Source organism: Panthera onca, chromosome C2 (genome assembly GCF_046562875.1).
Source record: "Panthera onca isolate mPanOnc1 chromosome C2, mPanOnc1 haplotype 2, whole genome shotgun sequence".
NCBI classification, from domain to species: domain Eukaryota; kingdom Metazoa; phylum Chordata; class Mammalia; order Carnivora; family Felidae; genus Panthera; species Panthera onca.
The window spans coordinates 60,562,600-60,582,573 of record NC_138347.1 but is presented as its reverse complement, the minus strand read 5'-3'; the positions used below and the strand labels follow the sequence as shown (position 1 = coordinate 60,582,573).

Here is a 19,974-nt window from a genome sequence, read left to right as displayed (position 1 = left end):
TTCTGTTTTGTGTGGAAGAGTAATTGATGTTGCTAAGAATGATGTTTGTTTTTTGGGGTTTTTGTTGTTTTTTTTTAAATGTTACCAGCACTTTTTTTGTAAGTTTCACTTTCCGAGGTATTGTACAAGTTCACACTGTTTGTGAAGTTTGAATATGAAGGAATAATTAAAAAAAAAAAAAAAAAACAACTCTTCTCTGGGTTTCCCATTGCGTCTTCTTTGTACTGTGGCAGGGTTTCTGTTTCAGGCAGTTCTTCACATTCTCTCATACCCCGTGGTCTAGGTCTAGTTGGAGATTATCAAAAGTGAGGATTATGCCTGAAAGGCCAGAGAAGTTCTAAACACATCAGTCCTCTTGATACAAGATGTAAGAATCCCAGGGTTGGTGTATTGATATCACTTGGAGGCTACATAAGGCAAATTTGGGCATCTTCTTTTCCTGTCCAAAATGCACACGTGATCATGTGGCTCATTTACCCGTCTAAATTGATTCACCTTTTTTTCCCCCTTCCTGTGTGCACATCAGTATCTATCTGCCTCCTGTGGAAATAACTGTAGGACACTATGCCCTTCTATCCATGTATCCAAGGAAAGCTTGTGGCTCAAAATATGCCCCCATTTGATGGCTTTGAACCCCCCTAAGAGGCTATTTGCTCCATAATCCCTTTCTCATGTGCAGCTTTACCCACAAGGACTCTCGAATCTCATGGTTCTCACAGAAATTACTGGTGTGATGGAGAAAACATACGTCTTGTTTGTACCTAGGAGGTCAACCCAACTGAAGTAGATTCACCAAGTCTTCAGTAAGCATCTACATTTCATTCAACATTGTGCTGTTTATGAAGGAAATGAAGAAAATTACTTTAGCCCCGGTAAACCTTAGAATCTAACAACCAGAAAGAAAGATTCATATAAAATCAAGAGCTAGGTTGTACCATTCAGACTGTCAGTGCCATGGAAGTTGATAAACTAAGAGAAAGATCTATGGGCTGGGCACGCCAGGGAAGGGTCCAAGCAATAAGCAGTCAAGTTTGGGGACTCCCAGGGATTTTCAGACTTTGGGTTGGAGGAAGTGAGTGTGGACGGACATCTCCACCAGTATGAGGAATACAGATGCCTAGGCAGGGGTGTGGGATGGGGGAAGGGTCTTAAGGAGAACTCTGGGCTGAAAGGTGACCTCTGTGAATTAAAATACTAAGTTCTTGCAACTCAATCACTGAACCCCTAAGTTCTCCTGATACTCTAGGCAATAGAAATAAAGAAAAAGAAAATATTTCATGATGCCTGGTTTGCCCTTACATGAGTTTTGTGAACCATAGCAGCATCTTGATGGATTATTAATTTTAATAATTTAAAATAGCTATGAATTTAATATACTGGGTGATGTTTTGCCACTCACAAAGTGAGGTAGACTGCCTGCTCTGTCCCATGTCCCTCTGCGGGTGGCATCCATACTGCGCACAGAGTGAAAACAGCTTTCCCACCATTTTCCTACTATTTCAACTACTGCAAAATCTCCCACCAGTCCACCCTCCTGGAGCAAATGGATCATCTATGAGTTAAGCTTCCATGTCTTGAAATCAACTTAACTGTAAACACAAATATGGAAACTGAAGGCAACAACAATACCTTGTTTTAAAAAGTCATCATTATCCAAGATATGTTTGACTTTTTAAAAGTTTGTCTCACTTCAAACACAAAATTTTAAAATACTTACAGAGAACTTGCAGATCCCACAGATATATCTGCAACTCTTAGCATTCCTTACATCCCAGTTTTTAAGAGTTTGATAATTCGAGATACCCTGGTTGCTCCCAACAAGGTCTGATGCCCCCTCGGGGACCTCTGTGGCATCATAAGCAGTGCCAGGCACAATAATGATAACATTAATTCTGCATTTTATAGCTTACAAAGACTCAACCACATTTTCTTCATCTTCCCAAGAGCCTTAAGAAGTAGATATTATTATCACCATTTTACAAATAAGGAAACATTTATAATGAAGATCAGGAGGTTAAGTGGCTTATCAAATGCCATAAAGCTCAGTAGCAGCACTTAGCACTTAACCGGGTCCCCCCACCCCTTCCAGTCTACAACACACCCTAGGTACTTCTCTTCTGATCTCTGTAAAATCAATTAGACTTCTAGCACCAGAGGATGTATTCTTCACAACATTCTGACATAAAGTCAGAATGACTGTAGTCCAGGGCAAATCCTGTGATGCATGTCTATTCCTGCATAACACCTATGACTTGCAAACCTTTAGAGGACCGTAGCCCTGCTTACATGAACACAACCCCTTAGCTACCTCAGATACCTTTTGGGGAAGAGTCTGAAATAAACAAATGCACAGCCTGCTTTTCACCTCATGCTTTGTTTTGATCAAAGAAAGTCCACAGGAGAATGGAAGAGGACCTCCATGCTTATTCCTGGTGGGAGCCCTTCCACATGCATAGCATCTGTAGACCCATCCAATGGTTTATAAACATACTTCTTCTGTGTTTTCTCCACATGCAAGAGACTTACTAGAATTGTGATGTCTAAATTAACTGATGGGGCACTTTGGGGGGGGCTCAGTCTGTTAAGCATCCAACTCTTGATTTCAGTTCAGGTCATAGTCTCAGGGTCATGAGGTTGAGCCCCACGTCAGGCTCTGCGCTGGGTATAGAGCCTGCTTGAGATTCTCTCGCTCCCTCTGCCCTTCCCCAACTCACACACATCTTCTCTCTCCCTCTCTCATTCATAAATAAATAAATAAATAAATAAATAAATAAATAAATTTAAGTTAATTAAAATGAAATAAAATTTAAAATTCAGTTCTGTAGTCACATTAGCCTTATTTCAAGTGCTCAATAGCAACGTGTGGCCAGTGGTTGCCACACTGAATGGTACAGATGCAAAACATTTCTATCATCAAAGAAAGTTCTACTGGATTGTACTGTCCTAGACTCTAGTCTGTACTAGATAGTACTGACCTAGACCTTCTGCAAAAAAATTCTATCAAACATTGAAGTTCATAATTCTGACTTCCTGAAAGCTCAGGCTCTTGCACACATAAGGCTTCTCTGAGCCTCTTGACAGGTGTACTTTGGAGTGGATGCAGAAATTTACTAGTTACAGCCCTGAAGCAGCACTGGGAAGACCCAGAAGATGGAACAAAATTCACATCCCCCAGCTGGCAGCCACAGCCATGTTGCTGCTTCCCTCTGCCTTGTGGGGACGGCGTGCCCACCAGAATGCTGCCATTTGCACACAGCACACAGCCACCCTGTCTAGCTTCAGCACTGATGGAATCCGTATGAACCTGAGTGCATGATGATTCATCCCCAGGGGCTGACAGGTGAGAAGGAATGAGTCATGAAATAAAACTGCATGAGAAAACTCTATCTACTCATGAAGATCACCTACCTCAAAGCTCTATGACTCAAAATTTCTCATATTTGTTCAGGATAGTTCTTTGGATTAGAGATCAGACTATACGTGCCCAGGCTTAGAATGTGGAGTAATAAAGGGTCGGAAGTCAGTACATTTATTCTTCCCCAAACTCTCATTCTTTAATTCATTTATCTTCCCTTCTCCTATCATGAAATCCAAGAGGGGATCCAAGAGAGCTTAGGACCACTTCCTGTCTGCACTTAATAATCTCCTAACTCCATCTCCCCTATAATCCTCTCCTATGTGTTTCTCAAAAGACATAATAAGAGAAGAAAGTCTCCTCAAACCCTATGTTGAATGAGAGCAAAAGAGAGAGACCACCAATCAGTGATGGACACCCTTCCCTGGTACCAGCTGTGCTCAGGTCCAGAGTCTAGTGCTGCATGGCCCAATCAAGATATAATGGGAGCCACATATGCAATTTTAGATTTTCCGGTAGCCATATTAAGAAATTAAAAAGAAACAGATGAAATTAATTTTAATAACATATTTTAATCCAAAATATCCAAAATCCTATCATTCTGACATGTCATCAATATGTTTAGATTACTAACGTGATAGTTTCTGTTTTTATTACACACAACCAGCCTTCAAAATCTAGTGTGCATTTTATACTTACAGCGCAGTACATCTCAATTCAGACTATGACATCTCACCTGCTCGACAGCTACCTGTGGAGAACGGCTACCGCACCGGACAGGACACCTGTCCAGGAATCTGGCTTTTAGGGAATTGTCTTCTCTGGTTCTCCAAGGAAAATCTAGTTCAGTGAATTCCACTTGAAAATTTATTTTCTGTCTAATTCAATCTCATTTTAGCAACCTGGCCCATTTATAGCATCTATGGGTTCTTTTGTATTTTTATTTCCATCCAAATGGTATTTGTAGATATTTCCCTGTCACTATAATCATGTTAAATAACACCCAACACTCAGTCCAGCCTTGACCTCAATATATGTCTCCTCCAAAGCAAACTGCAGCTCCCTTTTGTCAGTACGTTTTAGTTCATTTCCAATTCGTGAATGGTATTCTACTCCCAAGCTGTTTGCACTAGTTCGGCAAGAAGAATGTGCTGGGCTGCCATGGCCCAGAACAGGATTTGACATGCATCTGTCTGTCTTCCAAAGGACTCAGCAGTCCGGACAGATTTGGGCTCGTTGCTCCTAAGTACATACCTATTTGGTAGAGAAGCGAGAAAAATAAAAATACAAATCCAAGGAGTAGGAGTTGAATTTTCTTCTTGCTCAGCCTGCCTACTTAGGGAGCAGAGCAATACTTCACTTCAGCTGTTGGCAAATGACAGCCTTGCTTCACATCCTCTCTCATTTCCTGTGCCCATGAAAGAAAATCTGTCACCTCCGTGCCCAGCATTCCCCCTCAATCCTATAAGAGAGGTGATGGCAGGATAAAGGCCTGATTGTCAGCTAAACAGAAACTCGCACTTAGATGCCACCCAAAGCCCAGCACAAAGAGGTCAGAGGGTGAATTTAAGGGTTCAGAGCAGCTAGTGGGAGGGTGTTCATTTTTAAACCCTCAATCACTCTTTTTTCTCCCCCCTAGGAAGAGTCCCTGTTTTAAAAATCCAGGTTTTCCTTTTGGTGGACACAGATTCTTTCCTCACAGGCTCCGTGGTGGGTTGACAGAGAAAAGGTGGATCCTGGCCAGGGGCTAAGCTGCAGCCCCCCCCAGCGGGCAGCTGGAAGACCTGGGGTCCCCTGCTGCAGCCCATCCCTGGACTCCAAGCACACCCAGCAAAAGGAGACTTGAATTAGCTTCTCAGGGAGTAAAATCTGAAGCCCTGTTGGCTCCCTTGGTGCCAGGATCTTCATGTGGGAATTTCAGTAGTTCTGTTCGGTTTCTCTGACCTCCCTGGACAAAATTCCTGCTCTGACCACATAAGCCTCACTGTTCCTTCCATCCTCCCAGGACTTTGCCCCAGACAAAGCCTATCCTGACCACCTCAGCCTGCACCACATCTCTTCCCAAAGACGCATGTCTTGTCTCCCTGTCTTCTTACTACCTTTAATGCAAATGTCATCACCCCATTTAACTTTAAGGTTTACAAGGGCTGAGACCTGAGAGGGTGGGTTAGTCATGCCCAAATCGCCCCATGGAAGCCCATGCCCATGTCATGCCTTGTTCATAAAATGCCTTGAATGTGTGAATGTTGATGAAAATGACCATGACAAATGAGATGATCATATCATCATCATCATCCATCACAAAACTGCAGCCCAAAGCCCTGCCCTGTTGGGAATGCATTTCTCAGAGCCACAAGATCCGCTCAAACCAGGTCAAGTTATTTTTTTTAACTTTGCATTCATAATCAAGACACAAACTGTTCACTCTGGGTCTGCCACCAGGGAAGGGAAAGGCAGAGGAGATGTGGAGAAGAGAATGACATTCATTCACTCAACTAAACATACACACCCACACGCGCAGCAATAATGGAGACTTCAGACCCTTGTACATCATCCACCTGTAATAGCAGACAGGAGTGTATCTCCCAGACGATGCCTCTGGGAGCTAACTGGTCTCTGCTGGGAAGCTGAAGCTTCCAAGGCTCCTGTAACTCAGGACGTTGAAGTACTCATGTGGCTCGGCACAGTCATCTCCCCTCCGCTCTGTGCAGAAGACCACGGGCACAGCCTCTGCCTGGATGCAGCTTCCAGCAGATGACAGAACGACGGCACTCCATTCCTCCTGTTCACACGGCATACTCCTGAGGCCACTTTCCGAAGAACAGGCTCTGAGAGATTTCTTCTGAAAACAAACAAACTACAAAGTGAGGAGGAGGGGATGTCATTCAGAAGTTATTCCCCAACATGATACATAGTTACAATCATCTCTCTCTTCCTTTCTTACACACACACACAAGCAAAGTTGTGTTCTTACCAATACCAATTCCTTAACCCTTAATTTCTCAGCCTCATCGCAGCTAGATTTCAGTACTAACCACTCCGGTGAAACTACCCTTGTTCCACATGCAGTGAGCCCCACACCCCGTGAAGCAGCTTTCTGTCTCAATTCTCTTGTTCTCTTTACTGCCTCTGACACTGCTGACCTCTTACTTTTGGAAATGTTCTCTTTCCCTGGCTCCCACAGTATCACTCTCTCCCGGTTCTCCTCCTGCAAACCCCCACCTTCACCTTCAGCCAGACCTGCTTTTCTCCTGCTCACACATTAGCTCCCCAAATAAAGGGACTCCCCAAGCTCTGCCCTCTGTTTTCTCACTCTGAACACTCTCTGAGTCACCTCATGTATATGGACCTCTACAAATACCATCTGCCCTCTGAACATTCCCAGATCTCTACCCAAATTAACCCGGGCTCCAGCCCCAAGCTCCAGACCAGCCAATGGCCAGTCACAGCAAGCTCAGACTCACTCTGTCTCAAATGAGACAATCATGTTCCCTCTCCCACAATCAGCTCCTGTCCCTACGTTCTCTTTCCTGGTTCACAGCACCAGATGACCAGAAGCCTAATGTTAAATTCCAATCAGCCATAAATTCCCAACAAATTTTATTCCTAAGTCCCTCTGAAATCACTTCCCTCTTCTCTATTCCTACCCCCACGTCTTATCTCGCCCTGTGCTTCCGGCACCCGCCTACCTCTGAACTCCCTCTTTCTTCTGGTCCAACTTTCACATGGCCACCAGCACAGTGGTAATTTAGCACTGGAAGTTGGATCAGACCATGCTTCTGTCTAAAGCCCTTGGATGGCTCCCCTTGTCTACTGAAGAGTGCTTAATCCCCCAGAGGGGCTGCAGGTGGATGTCAAGGGGTTTGTAAAACACCGTAGGTTAGTCCATAATTTCACTACATTCCCTGCAGAAGGTTGTGTGTGATGCCCCCCAAAACACCTTTGGTGATTTGGTCACACTCACCTTTGCAGCTTTATCACCTGTGGTGCATCCCCACTCAACACTCCAGCTCCTGGCATACGGCCTGGGTGTCAGGCAGGGAGCATTTATTCAGAAGCTGCTATGAGCACATACTGGCTAGCTTCTTCATGTCATCTCAGCAACAGCCCTACTGAAGTTTCTGCTTTGGAATGAGCTCATATGCAGACAGGTGAAATCACTTACCCAAGGACAATCCCAGTTCTGACTTGGGTCCAGGCCATGCTCTTTCTCCTCAGCCAGGCTGCCTCTCATCTTATTGCTTCTTGAATGCCATGCACTGTTTTCTGCCTCCTCCAACTTTTTATATGATCTCCAAAAAGTTGTCTACTCTTTCCTCCAGACTCAGCTCCGTAGCACATTGTCCAAGAAGCCTTCCCTGACCTTCTGTGAGAGTGACATTCTTCCTGTTCTCTAGATGTTCTCTGTTGTAACATGCAATGCTGTCTAGAACTTATCTGTTTACCCCTCTTACTTCTCCAAACTGTGGGCTCCCTGAGGGAAGGATCTATGCTGTATTCCTCTTTGTAACCTCAGAGCCCATAACAGACATTCGATATATGTTTTGGGACTGAAAAGTGTGTGTTCACACATGCATGCGCGTGCACAGGCATGCGTGCACGTGCGTGCACACACAACACACACACACACACTCTTCCTCAGCCCATACCTAAAAGAACAGGATTTTCCAAATCAAAGGGACTCATAGTCAGACAGCTACAATTGCTATTATGGGAAAATAGAACAGACAGTGAAATCTGTTTGGGAAAACAAAGGGCATGAGGTCAGCCATTGCCCCCATATGAGAGCATCACAGGTGAAGATTGTGCTAAGCCAAGGAAATCAAAGACCAGTAGGCACAAGCAGGATGGCAGAAGAAACACCTAATGGCATCAACTGCAGAGGCGACACCCTCTCAGTCTTACTGGAGACTCTGCTCTAAAGTATGTCACTCACTCCCACCATGGGGTGCGTCCACGGGTCTGGATGACAGAATTACAAAAAGCCACACACAGGCTTGGAAAAAAACAACAAACACAAAACCAAATCCCATTCTTCCCATCATCTACTACTTCCCAGGAGAGGAAAGAGCATCCTTACTGGCTAGTGTGAGCTCAGCGGTGCACGCATATAGGCTAACAGGAAGGGTGGATAGGCTGCATGGATGTACACCATGAACAAATATCAAATATTAGGGGTGGCACTACACTGCAGGCCCTGAGGAACTTGGCCTAGATAGAAGCCATGGTCTTAGAAGGACACACAGGAGTCAGGTGGTCTCTTCCTACTCACTGTTTCATTCATTCCTTTTCAATACAATGGCTACACCCTTACCATAGGTATGAGAAAAGGGGTCATCATTGGTCATGCTGATGCTGTACTAAAAGAGTGCTACATCCCTTGATGCAACCCAATCCATTTCAAACATATAAATATCCAATTCTTTCTCAAAGAACTGATGGTGACCTTTGGTGCTGGTGTGTTCTCATTTCCACTCTTAGACTGGCCACCTTTGCCCTGGAATCTTGACTATTTTGGCTTCCAAAGTCTTCTGGGAAATGTAAACATTCCTGAGATGGGTCTCTCAGCTGCTCCGTTTTCATTTAATCCCTATGTATCGGGACTCTGTCATTGCCAGTACAAAAAACAAGCCTGGGGCTGAAGTGGTCCTATAGGAGCAAGAAGGGAGACTGCAGCTGGGTCCTATGAGGACAAACACTGCCCCCTGGGAGACGTGAGGAGGACAGACAGTGGATAGTCAGTGTTATGGAGCTGGACACAGCCATCTCTCTTTTCCCTCACAGAAGATCCCCTAGGGAAACTCTTTGCAATACCTGCTTAGCAAACAATATCCATTCATTTAGTCATAATACATCCATGCAATATCAATATTTTTGAGTACCAAGTATTATAAAGTGCCACGGTAAATAAAATCTATAATAATTACAAGAATTTAATAACTAATACTTATTAATACATGCCGGGAAAAATGCCAAGTGCCTTACATGAATTACTTGACTGATGTTTTCCCACAACGCTATGAGAGCTGCATCATAATTATTCCCACTTTATAGATATTACCATAGCTACTGAAGTGGTACAGCCAGGATCCAAAGCTAGGTCTGTCTGATTCCAAAGTCCACGCTCCTAAATAATGCAACCAATGGCCTCTCCAGGTCTATAAGGAACGCTGTTGGCACCCTGCTCAGATCCTACCTGCTGGACCAGGGATCCCATTCCCCAGACACTGAGAGTATGGGCTGTGGGCAGCTCACAGCTGCCCCTTCTCTGGGGAGTGGTTGTTGGGCCCTGCCCTCTCTGGTTAGCATATGGAATTGGGGGTTGACTAAGGTGGGTTTTCAAAAATCTGGCTCCCTGCCTCAAGGTACAGCCAACTTTGCATACAATTAATTCTTGCTGCAGTCAAGTCTCCAGCTGAGACCAAGTCTGGCTGAGCTTTCTGCCTTGGCCCTATCCAGCTACTCCTTCACTACCCTTCATCTGAGAGTCCATCCCAGTAAATCACTCTCACCAAAATTCATATGTCAGGATCTATTTATGGGGATCTGATCCAAAACAGTTGCTCCTGGAAATGGCCCTAGAAGCAGACACAGGATGGTATTGTGGAGGGATCCCTCCCCAGCTGGATGGGAATACGAACCCCACTGGTGGTGGTGGAATGGGATGGGACACAGATGGAAGGGGAATCTGAGCTGGTGCCACATCACTGACATTTGAGAAGTATGGAAAAAGAGTGGTTATTCAAATTGTGGGATTGAGTAGCTTTTACTAAATTCTCCCCAGTACATGGAGCGGGGAGCATGACAGGCTCAGATCTCTCAGCACCTGGAAGCAAAGTGTGAAGAGTCAAAGCTCCTTCTTGATAGCATTTCAAGAAACACACATCTCTGGCACTGAAGACCAGGCACAGGACCTAACTGTAAGAGAGATAGAACTTCAAAGTAGGCTGGATTGTAAGCTTGTGCAAGTCTCTTATGCTTAGAAAAGGAGAGATATCTATGACTTGGGAAGAGGATCTCTGGGTAGACTCACTGAGAACCACCTGCTTCTCTTGTATCCTATGGAGCTACAAAAATGGCCCACTTCTCCTTGATGGAAGTTATGGCCCTGTTAGGACCTGTGTCCCCTACAGGCCATCAGCCCCATATTTAGGGCAAGACTGCAGCCTACAGTACCTGAGGGAATGCCAGGAATGCTTAAGGAGGAGAGAGGTTATACCTAAAGGACACGGCCAACATGTACCGGCAGCAATGGGAGAACATGTCTGGGAGTGAATTCTCAGAGCGAAGGGGCATGCTGGGCAAGCAAAATATGAGACTGGCCAATATTGGGACACATCTCGTGACTTAAGATATAACACCCTCACAAGGACTCTGGAAGACAATACTAATACACTGCTGTCAAGAGAGATACCAACACCACTTTGGCAAACTAAGGAAGAAAGAACCCAAACCCTCAGATAAGTAGGGATGCAATGATGGACGTATGTAAAATCATAAGGAACATATATATATTGGTCTCTATCCTCAGTTTCTACTAATATTTAGTCCTTAACCCCAGTTCCTGACACAATGCTCCTTAAACTCTTATAATTTGCTGAGTGATAGGAATGTTTTATACAGGACTCCTAAATGGCTTGGAATTTCCTGGTGATAGGAGTGTCTTTGTTCCAATGAGGTGACGTTGGGTGGGCTCCAGGATGGAGGCTGGTCACTAGAAAGACCAAGCCATGATTACAAGCTTGGAACTTTCATCTCCACCCCCCATTCTGCAGAAAAAAGAGAGGGGCTGGAACATGAGCTAATAATCAATTTTGCTTACATGATGAAGTCTCCATAAAAATCCCACAAGTATGGAGTTCAAAGAGCTTTCAGTTTTCTAAAAATATCCACATGTCAGGAGGGTAACACCCCCCAGCTCTCCAGGGACAGATACTCTTGTGCTTGGACCCTTACTGACCTCATCCTGTGTATCTCTTTCATCTGGCTATTCATCTGTATCCTTTATCATATTCTTTATTATATAACAAACCAGTAAATGTAAGTCAGTGTTCCTCTGAGTTCTGTGAGCTGTCAACAAATGATCAAATCCAAGGAGGGGGTTGTAGAAACTTCAATTTATAGTTGGTCAGTCAGAAGTACAGGTGACAGTCTGGGACTTGCAGTTGGGCTGAAAGTGAGGGCAGTCCTGTAGGACTGAGCCCTTAATGTGTGGGTTCTGATGTTAACTCCAAGTAGATAGTGTCAGAACTGAATTGATTGTAGGACACCCAGATGGTATAGAAGAATTGGTCAGTGTGGGAATAAACCCACCCATCTGTTGTTTAGAAGTGTTCTGTGCAGTGTTAAGAGTAGAGAAGAAGAAAAAAACAGAGTTTTCCCCAATATAACCTACTAAATCAGGGATTGGCAAACTAAGGCCCATGGCTCAAATCTGGCCTACCACAGATTTTTGTACTGCCCATGAGCTAAAAATGATTTTTATATTTTTAAGTGGTTGAAAACAAATTCAAAAGAAAAATAATATTTCATGACACATGAAAATTATATGAAATTCAAATTTCAGTGTTTATAAATAAAGGTTTGTTGGCACACAGCCATACTCATCCATTTTCATATTGTCTGTGGTGCTTTCATGCTGCAATGGCAGAGTTGAACTGTTGCAACAGAGACCATATAGCCCACAAAGTCTAAAAGATTTACTACCTGGCCCTTTACAGAGAAACTTGGTCGATCCCTGTACTACATAATTTTGAAAATCCAATAGCTGATTATGTTTCTAGCAAAGATCCAGAGGACACTCTTTTACAAAGGTGAAAAAGAATGTGCTAGTGAAGAAAGCACCAGCATTACTGGGAACCTCAGTGGTATCTCTCCTCTGTAGGCTGGGGCTGAATGCTTTTATAGACCTGGATCCCTAGTAGCAATAGGAATGAGGAGACCCCAAAATGATATAGGGGCAGATGGTAGCACTTAAGAAACAAAGTGGATGTAGTTACTGCAATGGCAGCCTGACCCACCAGGATATTAAGATGGCTAATAAAGCACAGTGCTCCTAAGATAAATATGGATGGACAACCAACAGGGAGGGGTGTTGCTTATCTATGGACAAGAGATCAAGAATACATGAGAGAAGACTGAGACCAGGAACCCACCCATGGAAAGTCAAAATCTCTTGCCCAGTTTCCAGGTCTGTGAGCAGCAAGGGTGGATACCAACCGTTCACCCGCCAACTCTGCTCTCCAGCCTTCTGCACCTGATTCTGTTTCCTAAGAAGACAGAACTATGTGTACTGCATCAGCAGACTTCCTTGCCCTCAGGCTTGGGTTTGGGCTCAACCAATGCAGAGCAACAGTAGAGGATGAAGGCAAGGAGAGTGAGGTGAGGAGATATATATATATATATATATATATATATATATATATATATATTCCCCTGGCATTCTCTCTGCATAGTTGCCTTAGACTGGCTATAACCTTCAATCAAAGATTACAGTACTTCTCAAGCTGGTCCCCTCCACACATGTCTCCCTTTCCAGGTTCTAGTAATCACCTTCTCCCCTTTCCCTTAAAGACTAGGGGTGACAGTACACTGCTACACTTCTCCTAATGGTTTCCTTAATGCTGCCCAGTACTTCGTAACTGTCCGTTTTAAACTGTCTTCAAGCCACCCGCCTTGAGAGTACTACATGTTCCCAGCTGTATCTAATTATATCACTGTACAATTGCTGAAAATCAAAGAGAAAGAAAGTTTTCAAAGGAATGAGAAGAAAAAGCCATATCTTCAAAGGAGCAAAAATAAGATTCCCATAGTTTCTCAACAGAAATATGGGAAGCCAGAGACAATAGAAAAATGTTTTCCATGTGCTGAAAGAAAGTAACTGCCAACATAGAATTGTATACCCAGCAAAACAAATATATCATTTTTAAATTAAGGAAAAATTAAAGATATTTTCAGACAAAAAAAAAAAAAACCAAGATAATTCATCACCTACACAAAAGGAAATATAAGTAATATTATTCAGACAGAAGGAAAATGATCCTAGGTACAAGACAGGAAATGCAGGAAGAAGTAAAGAGCAACAGAAAGGGTAAATCTAAGTGAATAGTGACTCTAAAAACAATACTAATTTCTTGCAGGGTCTAAAATATATATAAAACTAAAACACATGGTAATAATAGCAATAAGTTGGGAAAGTAGGTAAAAAAGAGTTAATGCGCCCTAAGATTCTTGCAAAATCCAAGACATGATTAAAGCACTAATTTATACTGTACTTGAATAAGTCAGGGGTATGATTTGTAATATCTAGTGTAACCACTAAAAGAATAGCAAATCTAGCATAATTACCAAATAGATCTTTTTATAATAGTAAGTACTTAATTCAAAAGACAGCAAGAAAGAGTAGGGGAAAAAACAGGCAAAACATATATGAAGAAAATAAGGTGGTAGCTGTAAACCCACATATATCAGTAATAACAGCACCAAGCACATGGTCCAGAGAAAGAAATGTCAGGGATGAAGAGCTGGGTTGTTCACTGAGCCAAACCCAGTTTGGGGGGAAAGTGAATCAGGAACAAGGGAGCAGGGTCTAGGATGAGGTGGAAAACGATGTTGGCAATCACAGACTTGCTTTCCCCCAAATGTTTGGTGACTGAAATTAAGGCGACCTGGGATGGCTTTAAAAGTCCAAAAGGGCAGACAAAACAGGGAGCAGAAATTTTTTCATTCATCCTAATCAGTAGCTACCAGTTTACAACACAAGCACATTCATCTAATTCTTCATTGTTTACAAGGCTGTCACAGGCACTGTGCCACCTGTTCATCACAGCTCTGTGACACAGACCAAGTAGAATCACCATCATCCCCACTTTCTGGATGAGGAAATGGAGACACGGGAGACTCCACAACTTTCCCTGTAATCACCCTCAATGCTGAGCTCAGACTCGACATCATCTACTTCCCCATCCAGCACTCTTTCAGCTGCATGAGCTCTTAAGCTAGAGCAACAGAGGATGTATAGCCTACTGATCTTGCCATGTACCTTTTTCCCCTAAATTTCGGGAATGTTTATTTCTCATCCTGTAGAACTGCTGGGTAGCCCAACACCACAGAAGGTTGTTAAAATTACATAAGCTAACACACAAAAATCCCTAGTACCGGGTAGATGCCCAAAATACAGCAAACTCACAATAGATAAATCAAACTCTCTAGGGAGTGGCTTCAGGGACAGGCAAGAACTAGGAGCTGTAGGTGACAGCAAGATGGGGGGGAATACAGGTCCAGCCTTTCTGCAGTTCCCAGACAAGGAAAGCGACAGAAGAAGAGCGTAAACAACTGCACTGAAAGGCAGAGAAAGGACTGTAAAACAGATATGTAGGGCAGCGGGGGAGAGCACATCAAGGTCTCTCTCTGGACAGGAAGGGGACATGAAAGGATAGGGTGTCAGGGGCAGAGTGGCCATGACTGAGATGTGCAGCCACAGTCTTTACCTTTCTGGTCAATGTGACCACCACGATGACTGCCATGCAGATGACTGCCAGCACTATGGCCATGGCTCCAAGCAGTGGGATCTGGAACCCAGCGCTGCGCTCAGCCACTGGAGGGGCGACAAAGTGAAGACGGGGGGTGGTGAAAGCCAGAAGCAAAGGGCAGCCATTACACAGGGAAGCCTGTGTGTCAGGGCACAGAGGTGCAGGCTGGCCAGGTCTTTCTGTAACCATAGGACTGGAGTCTTTAAGCCCAGCTCCTTGAACCGAAGAGCATCTACCTGGCTTACTATAAAATCAATGGCTAATCTCTGGAACCAAAGCAGACCATTGTTAACACTCCCTTCCTCTATTCGACAAAATCACTTTCCATGCTAATCATGAAATGAAACAAAAAATAACATCCAGAAAAAAAAACCCAGAGAGTGAACATTTTATTAAATTTCATATTTATAATCATACTAGTAAAAAATGTTTAATTAAAAATTAAAATTAATTAATTAAAGCATAAAAAAGAGGGGGGAAAGAATATAACCTTTCACATTAAACCTGTAACATTTTTCCATCTGTGAGACCCTGGAGAGAGTAACGTTCTGGAGGTTTATCCTGTTTTTTCTCAGCACCTGGCACATAGCAGGTGCTTAATAAATATTTGCAATATGGAATTAAAGCATGAACAAATGAATTTCCACTAAGACATAAAGTGTAAGGAGGAAAAGCAGAAAGGGAGTTTTGAAAAGAGTGACAGCTGATTCAAGGACAGCAAGAGAGAAACAGAACAATTGCTCAGATGTGTGCTGTACTGTAGGTAGAAGGGTTTCCAGGCTGCCTTGTCCTATTCCCACCTCCTTCCTACGAGCTTGGGCAGATCCCAGAGGTGCAGGGAAGTTTTGAGAGAAGGGTGTAGCAGAGGCAGGCCCTCTTCCCTCTAAGGGCTTACACTGTGGGAAAGGTGGCTAAGGAATGCAGTCACTAAGGACAAGGCAGTGCCCATAGGACCCACACAGTACCAGGGGGGAGGGAGCCCAAGCTCCCCAGGATGAGTTCCTCCTGCACCGCAGACTCAGCCTCTTGCTTTGGCCACAGGTAGGGGAAGAGGGCAGATGGGGAGCAAAGTAGTCATGGAGAACACAGCTTCTGGGGGCAGAAGGGCTGTGCATAGAACCAGAAAGGATATAGGCTCTTCCCCACATGCAGCATTGACCTATACCAGAGCCAGCCAAGAAGCAGCATTGACCTATACCAGAGCCAGCCAAGAAGCAGCATTGAAAAGAACTTTAAAGTAGCCTTTTATCTTCTCAGTCTACACATATTTTGCTAACTCATAAAGCTTAATCTCCAACACAATCGATAGTAACAGGCAGAAGCTCTGAGGGTCTAGGGCCTCTGTTGGTTGAGGGCCTGACTCTTGATTTCAGCTCGGGCGATGATTCTGGGGTTGTGGGATCAAGCCCTGTCAGGCTACACCCTAAGTGCGGAGCCTGCTTAAGATTCTCATTCTCTCTCTCTCTCTCAAATAAAAAATAAAATAAAATAAAAAGCAAAAAGCTCTGAGGGTGTAATTTAATGGAACCCGATCATCTGTGTTAAAACCAGCTCTACTGCTCTGAGCAACTGTAAGGCCCAGCCTTCACCTCCATCAAATAGTGACATGGGAGTGGCTGGCAGTAAGAGCTAACAGTACTTACCATGTTCCAGGCCTTGTTTTTTCTTTTTTTCTTTTTCAGTTTATTTATTTATTTTGAGAAAGACAGAGACAGCACTAGTGGGGGAGGGGCAGAGAGAGAAGGAGAGAGAATCCCAAGCAGGTTCCACAGTGCTGTCAGTGAAGAGCCCAATGCGGAGCCCAAACCCACGAAACCGTGAGATCATGACCTGAGCCGAAACCAAGAATTGGATGCTTAACTGACTGAGCCACCCAGGCGCCCCATTCCAGGCCTTGTTTCAGGGCATTTTCTTGTAGTATGGTATTCAGTCCTATGTTAGAACCTCATAAGGTTACATCTATTTTCATTTCACAGATGAGAAAATCAATGCACAGAGAAGCTGAGTAATCTTGTCTGAGGTCAACAGCAGCACCAAGATTTGGACCCAGGCTCTCTGGTGTCATAGTCTGAGCTCATCACCACTCTGCTATACTGTTTCTCAGATGCAAAAATCTTTTCCCACTTTGCAGAGAACTGGTTTAAGTGTTCAGGTGATAATGAATTTGAGAGCACTCTGGAAACTATGAAGTACCATACAAAGGTAAATTATTATGCATTTACATTTAGCACACACTGTGTTTTAATCCTTTGTAAAACTTAAAAGCTAGGGGTGCCTGAGTGGCTCAGTCGATTGAGCATCTGACTTCAGTTCAAGTCATGATTTCGAGGTTGAGAGTTTGAGCCCCACATCGGGCTCTCTGCTGTCAGGGCAGAGCCTGCTTCAGATCCTCTGTCTCCCTCTCTTTCTGCCCCTCCCCTGCTCTCTCTCTCTCTCTCAAAAATAAATAAACATAAAAAAAAACTTAGAAGTTAATTCTTTCTTTTTATTTTTTTAAATGTTTATATTTGAAAGAGAGAGAGAGAGACAGCATGAGCTAGGGTGGGGCAGAGAGAGAGGGAGACACAGAATCTGAGGCAGGCTCCAGGCTCTGAGCTGTTAGCACAGAGCTCAAAGTGGGGCTCAAACTCATGAACTGTGAGATCACGACCTGAGCCAAAGTCAGACACTTAACTGACTGAGCCACCCAGGTGCCCCAGAAGCTAATTCTAATTTGCCTGGTTAATCCTAAACCAATAAATGAGAACCCTTCCCAAATGACCTTACTAAGTGTTCTTCCTAACCAACACATATAAGATGCCCTTCTTACGCAAAACAGTGGCTCTCAATTCTGGCTGCACATCTGAATCACCAGGCATGCTTTTAGAATCTATTACATCCCAACTTTGCCCCTAGAGATTCTGATTAAATTGGTCTGGGATGCGGCTCCAGCATCAGTGTCATTTAAAAGCTCCCTGGTGATTTGAATGTGAACCAGGGTTGAAAGACCCTGTTCTTACAGTGTTTAGCAGGAACACATCTTCTGTTCTGGAGGATGAAAGTTCATTAGCCACCCTGCTCCAGAGCGCATACCTGAGCTTTGTAGGACCTCCAGAAAGAGTGTCCCTCTGTAAATCCCGTCGGGGTAGGTGTGATAGGTACAAAAGTACTCCCCTGTATCATTCCTGGTCAGCGACTGCAGGGTGAGGCCCAGGTTGGGGCCGGGGACCACTCGCTCCCTGAAGGCTGGGCAGAGGTACCACCCCAGGTTAGCATGATGAACGGCCAGAAGTTGGTCCTGCTGCTCCCAGTTGACCTGTGTCACTTTGGCAGTGGTAGAGGAGAGGCGACATTGCAAGGTGACAGAGCCACCTTCCTCTGCAGAAACATTCCCCATTGTTACTATCCTGCCTGACATGGCTCCTAGGGAAGGGGAGAAAATGTGCATGAGTCCTATGTCAACAGCTGTCCTGGAATGTTCCTATAGAAATCCTAAAGGGCTTTGAGGCTAGATTTGGTCTGTGGAATGACAGTGTCTCCTGTCCATCCTGTCACTCCCCACATGGACTATAACTGCTACACTTCACCCACTCAGGATATGCTGCTATAATCTAGCTTCATGACAAGCTCTTTGATTATTTCCATGTACTTATTTTGTCTCCCTACCTACAACATAAGCCCTGTCAGCCACCACTTCTGTTTTACTTCAGCTTCCAGCAGCCAGTTCTACGCTGGGCACACTACTCCTTGAAATAAAACCTTGCTGTTTGTCTGACTGCTGTTTGAGGTGCCTGGAAAAACCTTCAGGAAAGCCACAAAATCCAAAGGAAAGGAAGACTGGAGAGAAACTTGTTTCTCCCAGACAAAACTACCCTCCTCAGCACTGACCACTGCCCATCATCTGGGTACAGCTCCACCCTCAAATGGTTCAAAAAAAACAACATACAAATTAAATTATAATATAGTGTCTCAATATCTGTGCCCCCCTCAGAAACATATGTCTATGATTTTGATTATGGAAGGAACCATATCTAATGTAAATTCAGTCTATAATGGTAGACTCTCTGGAATCTGTGAAGAAGACATTTTTGATCCACAGAAAATGTACAATGTCTTTCTAGAAGTTTCCTCAAGGACAGAAGAAAGAACGATGAAACAGGAGTGAACTTCTACAAGCAAACTGATCATCCCTCCTCCTTGTTTCCTTTCTCTCCCCATTTCCTTTCTTGGGTTGGCCAGTCAGACACCCCAACCCCAAGGCCTCTATCTGCCACCCAAAACAGAACCTGCTTACCAGATGCTGCCTTTTCTCACATGAGGAGCCACAGGATTCTGAAAACCATGCCTTTCCTTCCCTCACTTCCACTCCCAGACTTATTTCCTCCTTCTGTTTCTCCAGTTCCAGGCTGGATTTATAGGCCTTACCTGAGGTGGGGAGGGGAGCCTGCCTCAGCCCCTGTGCCCAAATCAGGAAGAGATACCACTGCATGCTTCTGCCCAGCGGGGGGCCCACAGGAAGCAGCCTAGGCCTCTTCTACCACGGAAACTGGAGGACTGTGGCTGGCAGGCCAAAACTGAGCCTATGAGGAGAGAGGGTCTCGGAAAAACTGAGTTCAGCAGAAACAATGTCAGAGACAGGTTAAAAAAAAAAAAAAGCTCTCAACAAGTACACAAACTGCATAGGTTGAGCCACAAGAAAGACCATGAAGGAAACACACTAAAAAATAAACAAAAATGTGGTTACAGACGCATTGGTCTTTGGGTTACTATTAGTTAATCTGCTGTTTTTAAATTCTGTCTTGATGCACTTGTTTTGTATCAGCCTTTGTCTAACAAGTTCAAGGGCCCTGTGTATCTGGTAACGCCCAAGATTCTGAAGAGCCTGTGGAGGTCACTGGGCTACCCTGGCTTCATCCTACTAAAAAATGTGCACCCATAAGAGAAATCTAAGTTTGCATACTTTACAGACCAAGACTTGCGCTTGAAATCTAATGAGCCAGTGAACAAGAGGCATTTACTTCAGAGACTAGATGTGGGCAGGACAAAAAGTCTCAGACAACAGAGCAACTTTCCTTTAAATGAGGTCCTTTTCTTGAATCTGATTTCTTC

At 44.1% G+C, this 19,974-nt stretch overlaps 1 protein-coding gene across 3 annotated transcripts; it reads right to left on the bottom strand.

Moving 5' to 3' along the window:
• Window positions 1-3,340: 3,340 nt before the first annotated feature.
• On the bottom strand, window positions 3,341-19,585 carry TIGIT (T cell immunoreceptor with Ig and ITIM domains). 3 transcript variants are annotated; one of them, XM_060639950.3, is made up of 4 exons: window positions 19,291-19,585; window positions 17,959-18,288; window positions 14,845-14,951; window positions 3,341-6,212 (listed from the first exon to the last, which is right to left on the bottom strand). In XM_060639950.3, the coding sequence occupies exons 1-4, from the start codon at window positions 19,352-19,354 to the stop codon at window positions 5,961-5,963; spliced, it is 753 nt and encodes a 250-aa protein (XP_060495933.1). In that variant the 5' UTR covers window positions 19,355-19,585; the 3' UTR covers window positions 3,341-5,960. The 3 variants fall into 3 exon arrangements, with proteins under 3 accessions (XP_060495933.1, XP_060495936.1, XP_060495935.1); XM_060639953.3 differs by having other exon boundaries at window positions 3,342-6,194; XM_060639952.3 differs by having other exon boundaries at window positions 3,343-6,197; window positions 19,291-19,582.
• Window positions 19,586-19,974: the final 389 nt, after the last annotated feature.

What these genes read in the sequence shown, in the direction of transcription:
- TIGIT (XM_060639950.3), bottom strand. Translation starts at nt 19,354, where the DNA reads ATGCAGTGGTATCTCTTCCTGATTTGGGCACAGGGGCTGAGGCAGGCT. An exon ending in GGCTCCCCTCCCCACCTCAG is followed by an intron (nt 18,289 to 19,290) that starts GTAAGGCCTATA and finishes CCCCTTCCCTAG; the next exon opens with GAGCCATGTCAGGCAGGATA. An exon ending in TGGTCACATTGACCAGAAAG is followed by an intron (nt 6,213 to 14,844) that starts GTAAAGACTGTG and finishes CTCACTTTGTAG; the next exon opens with TTTGTTTGTTTTCAGAAGAA.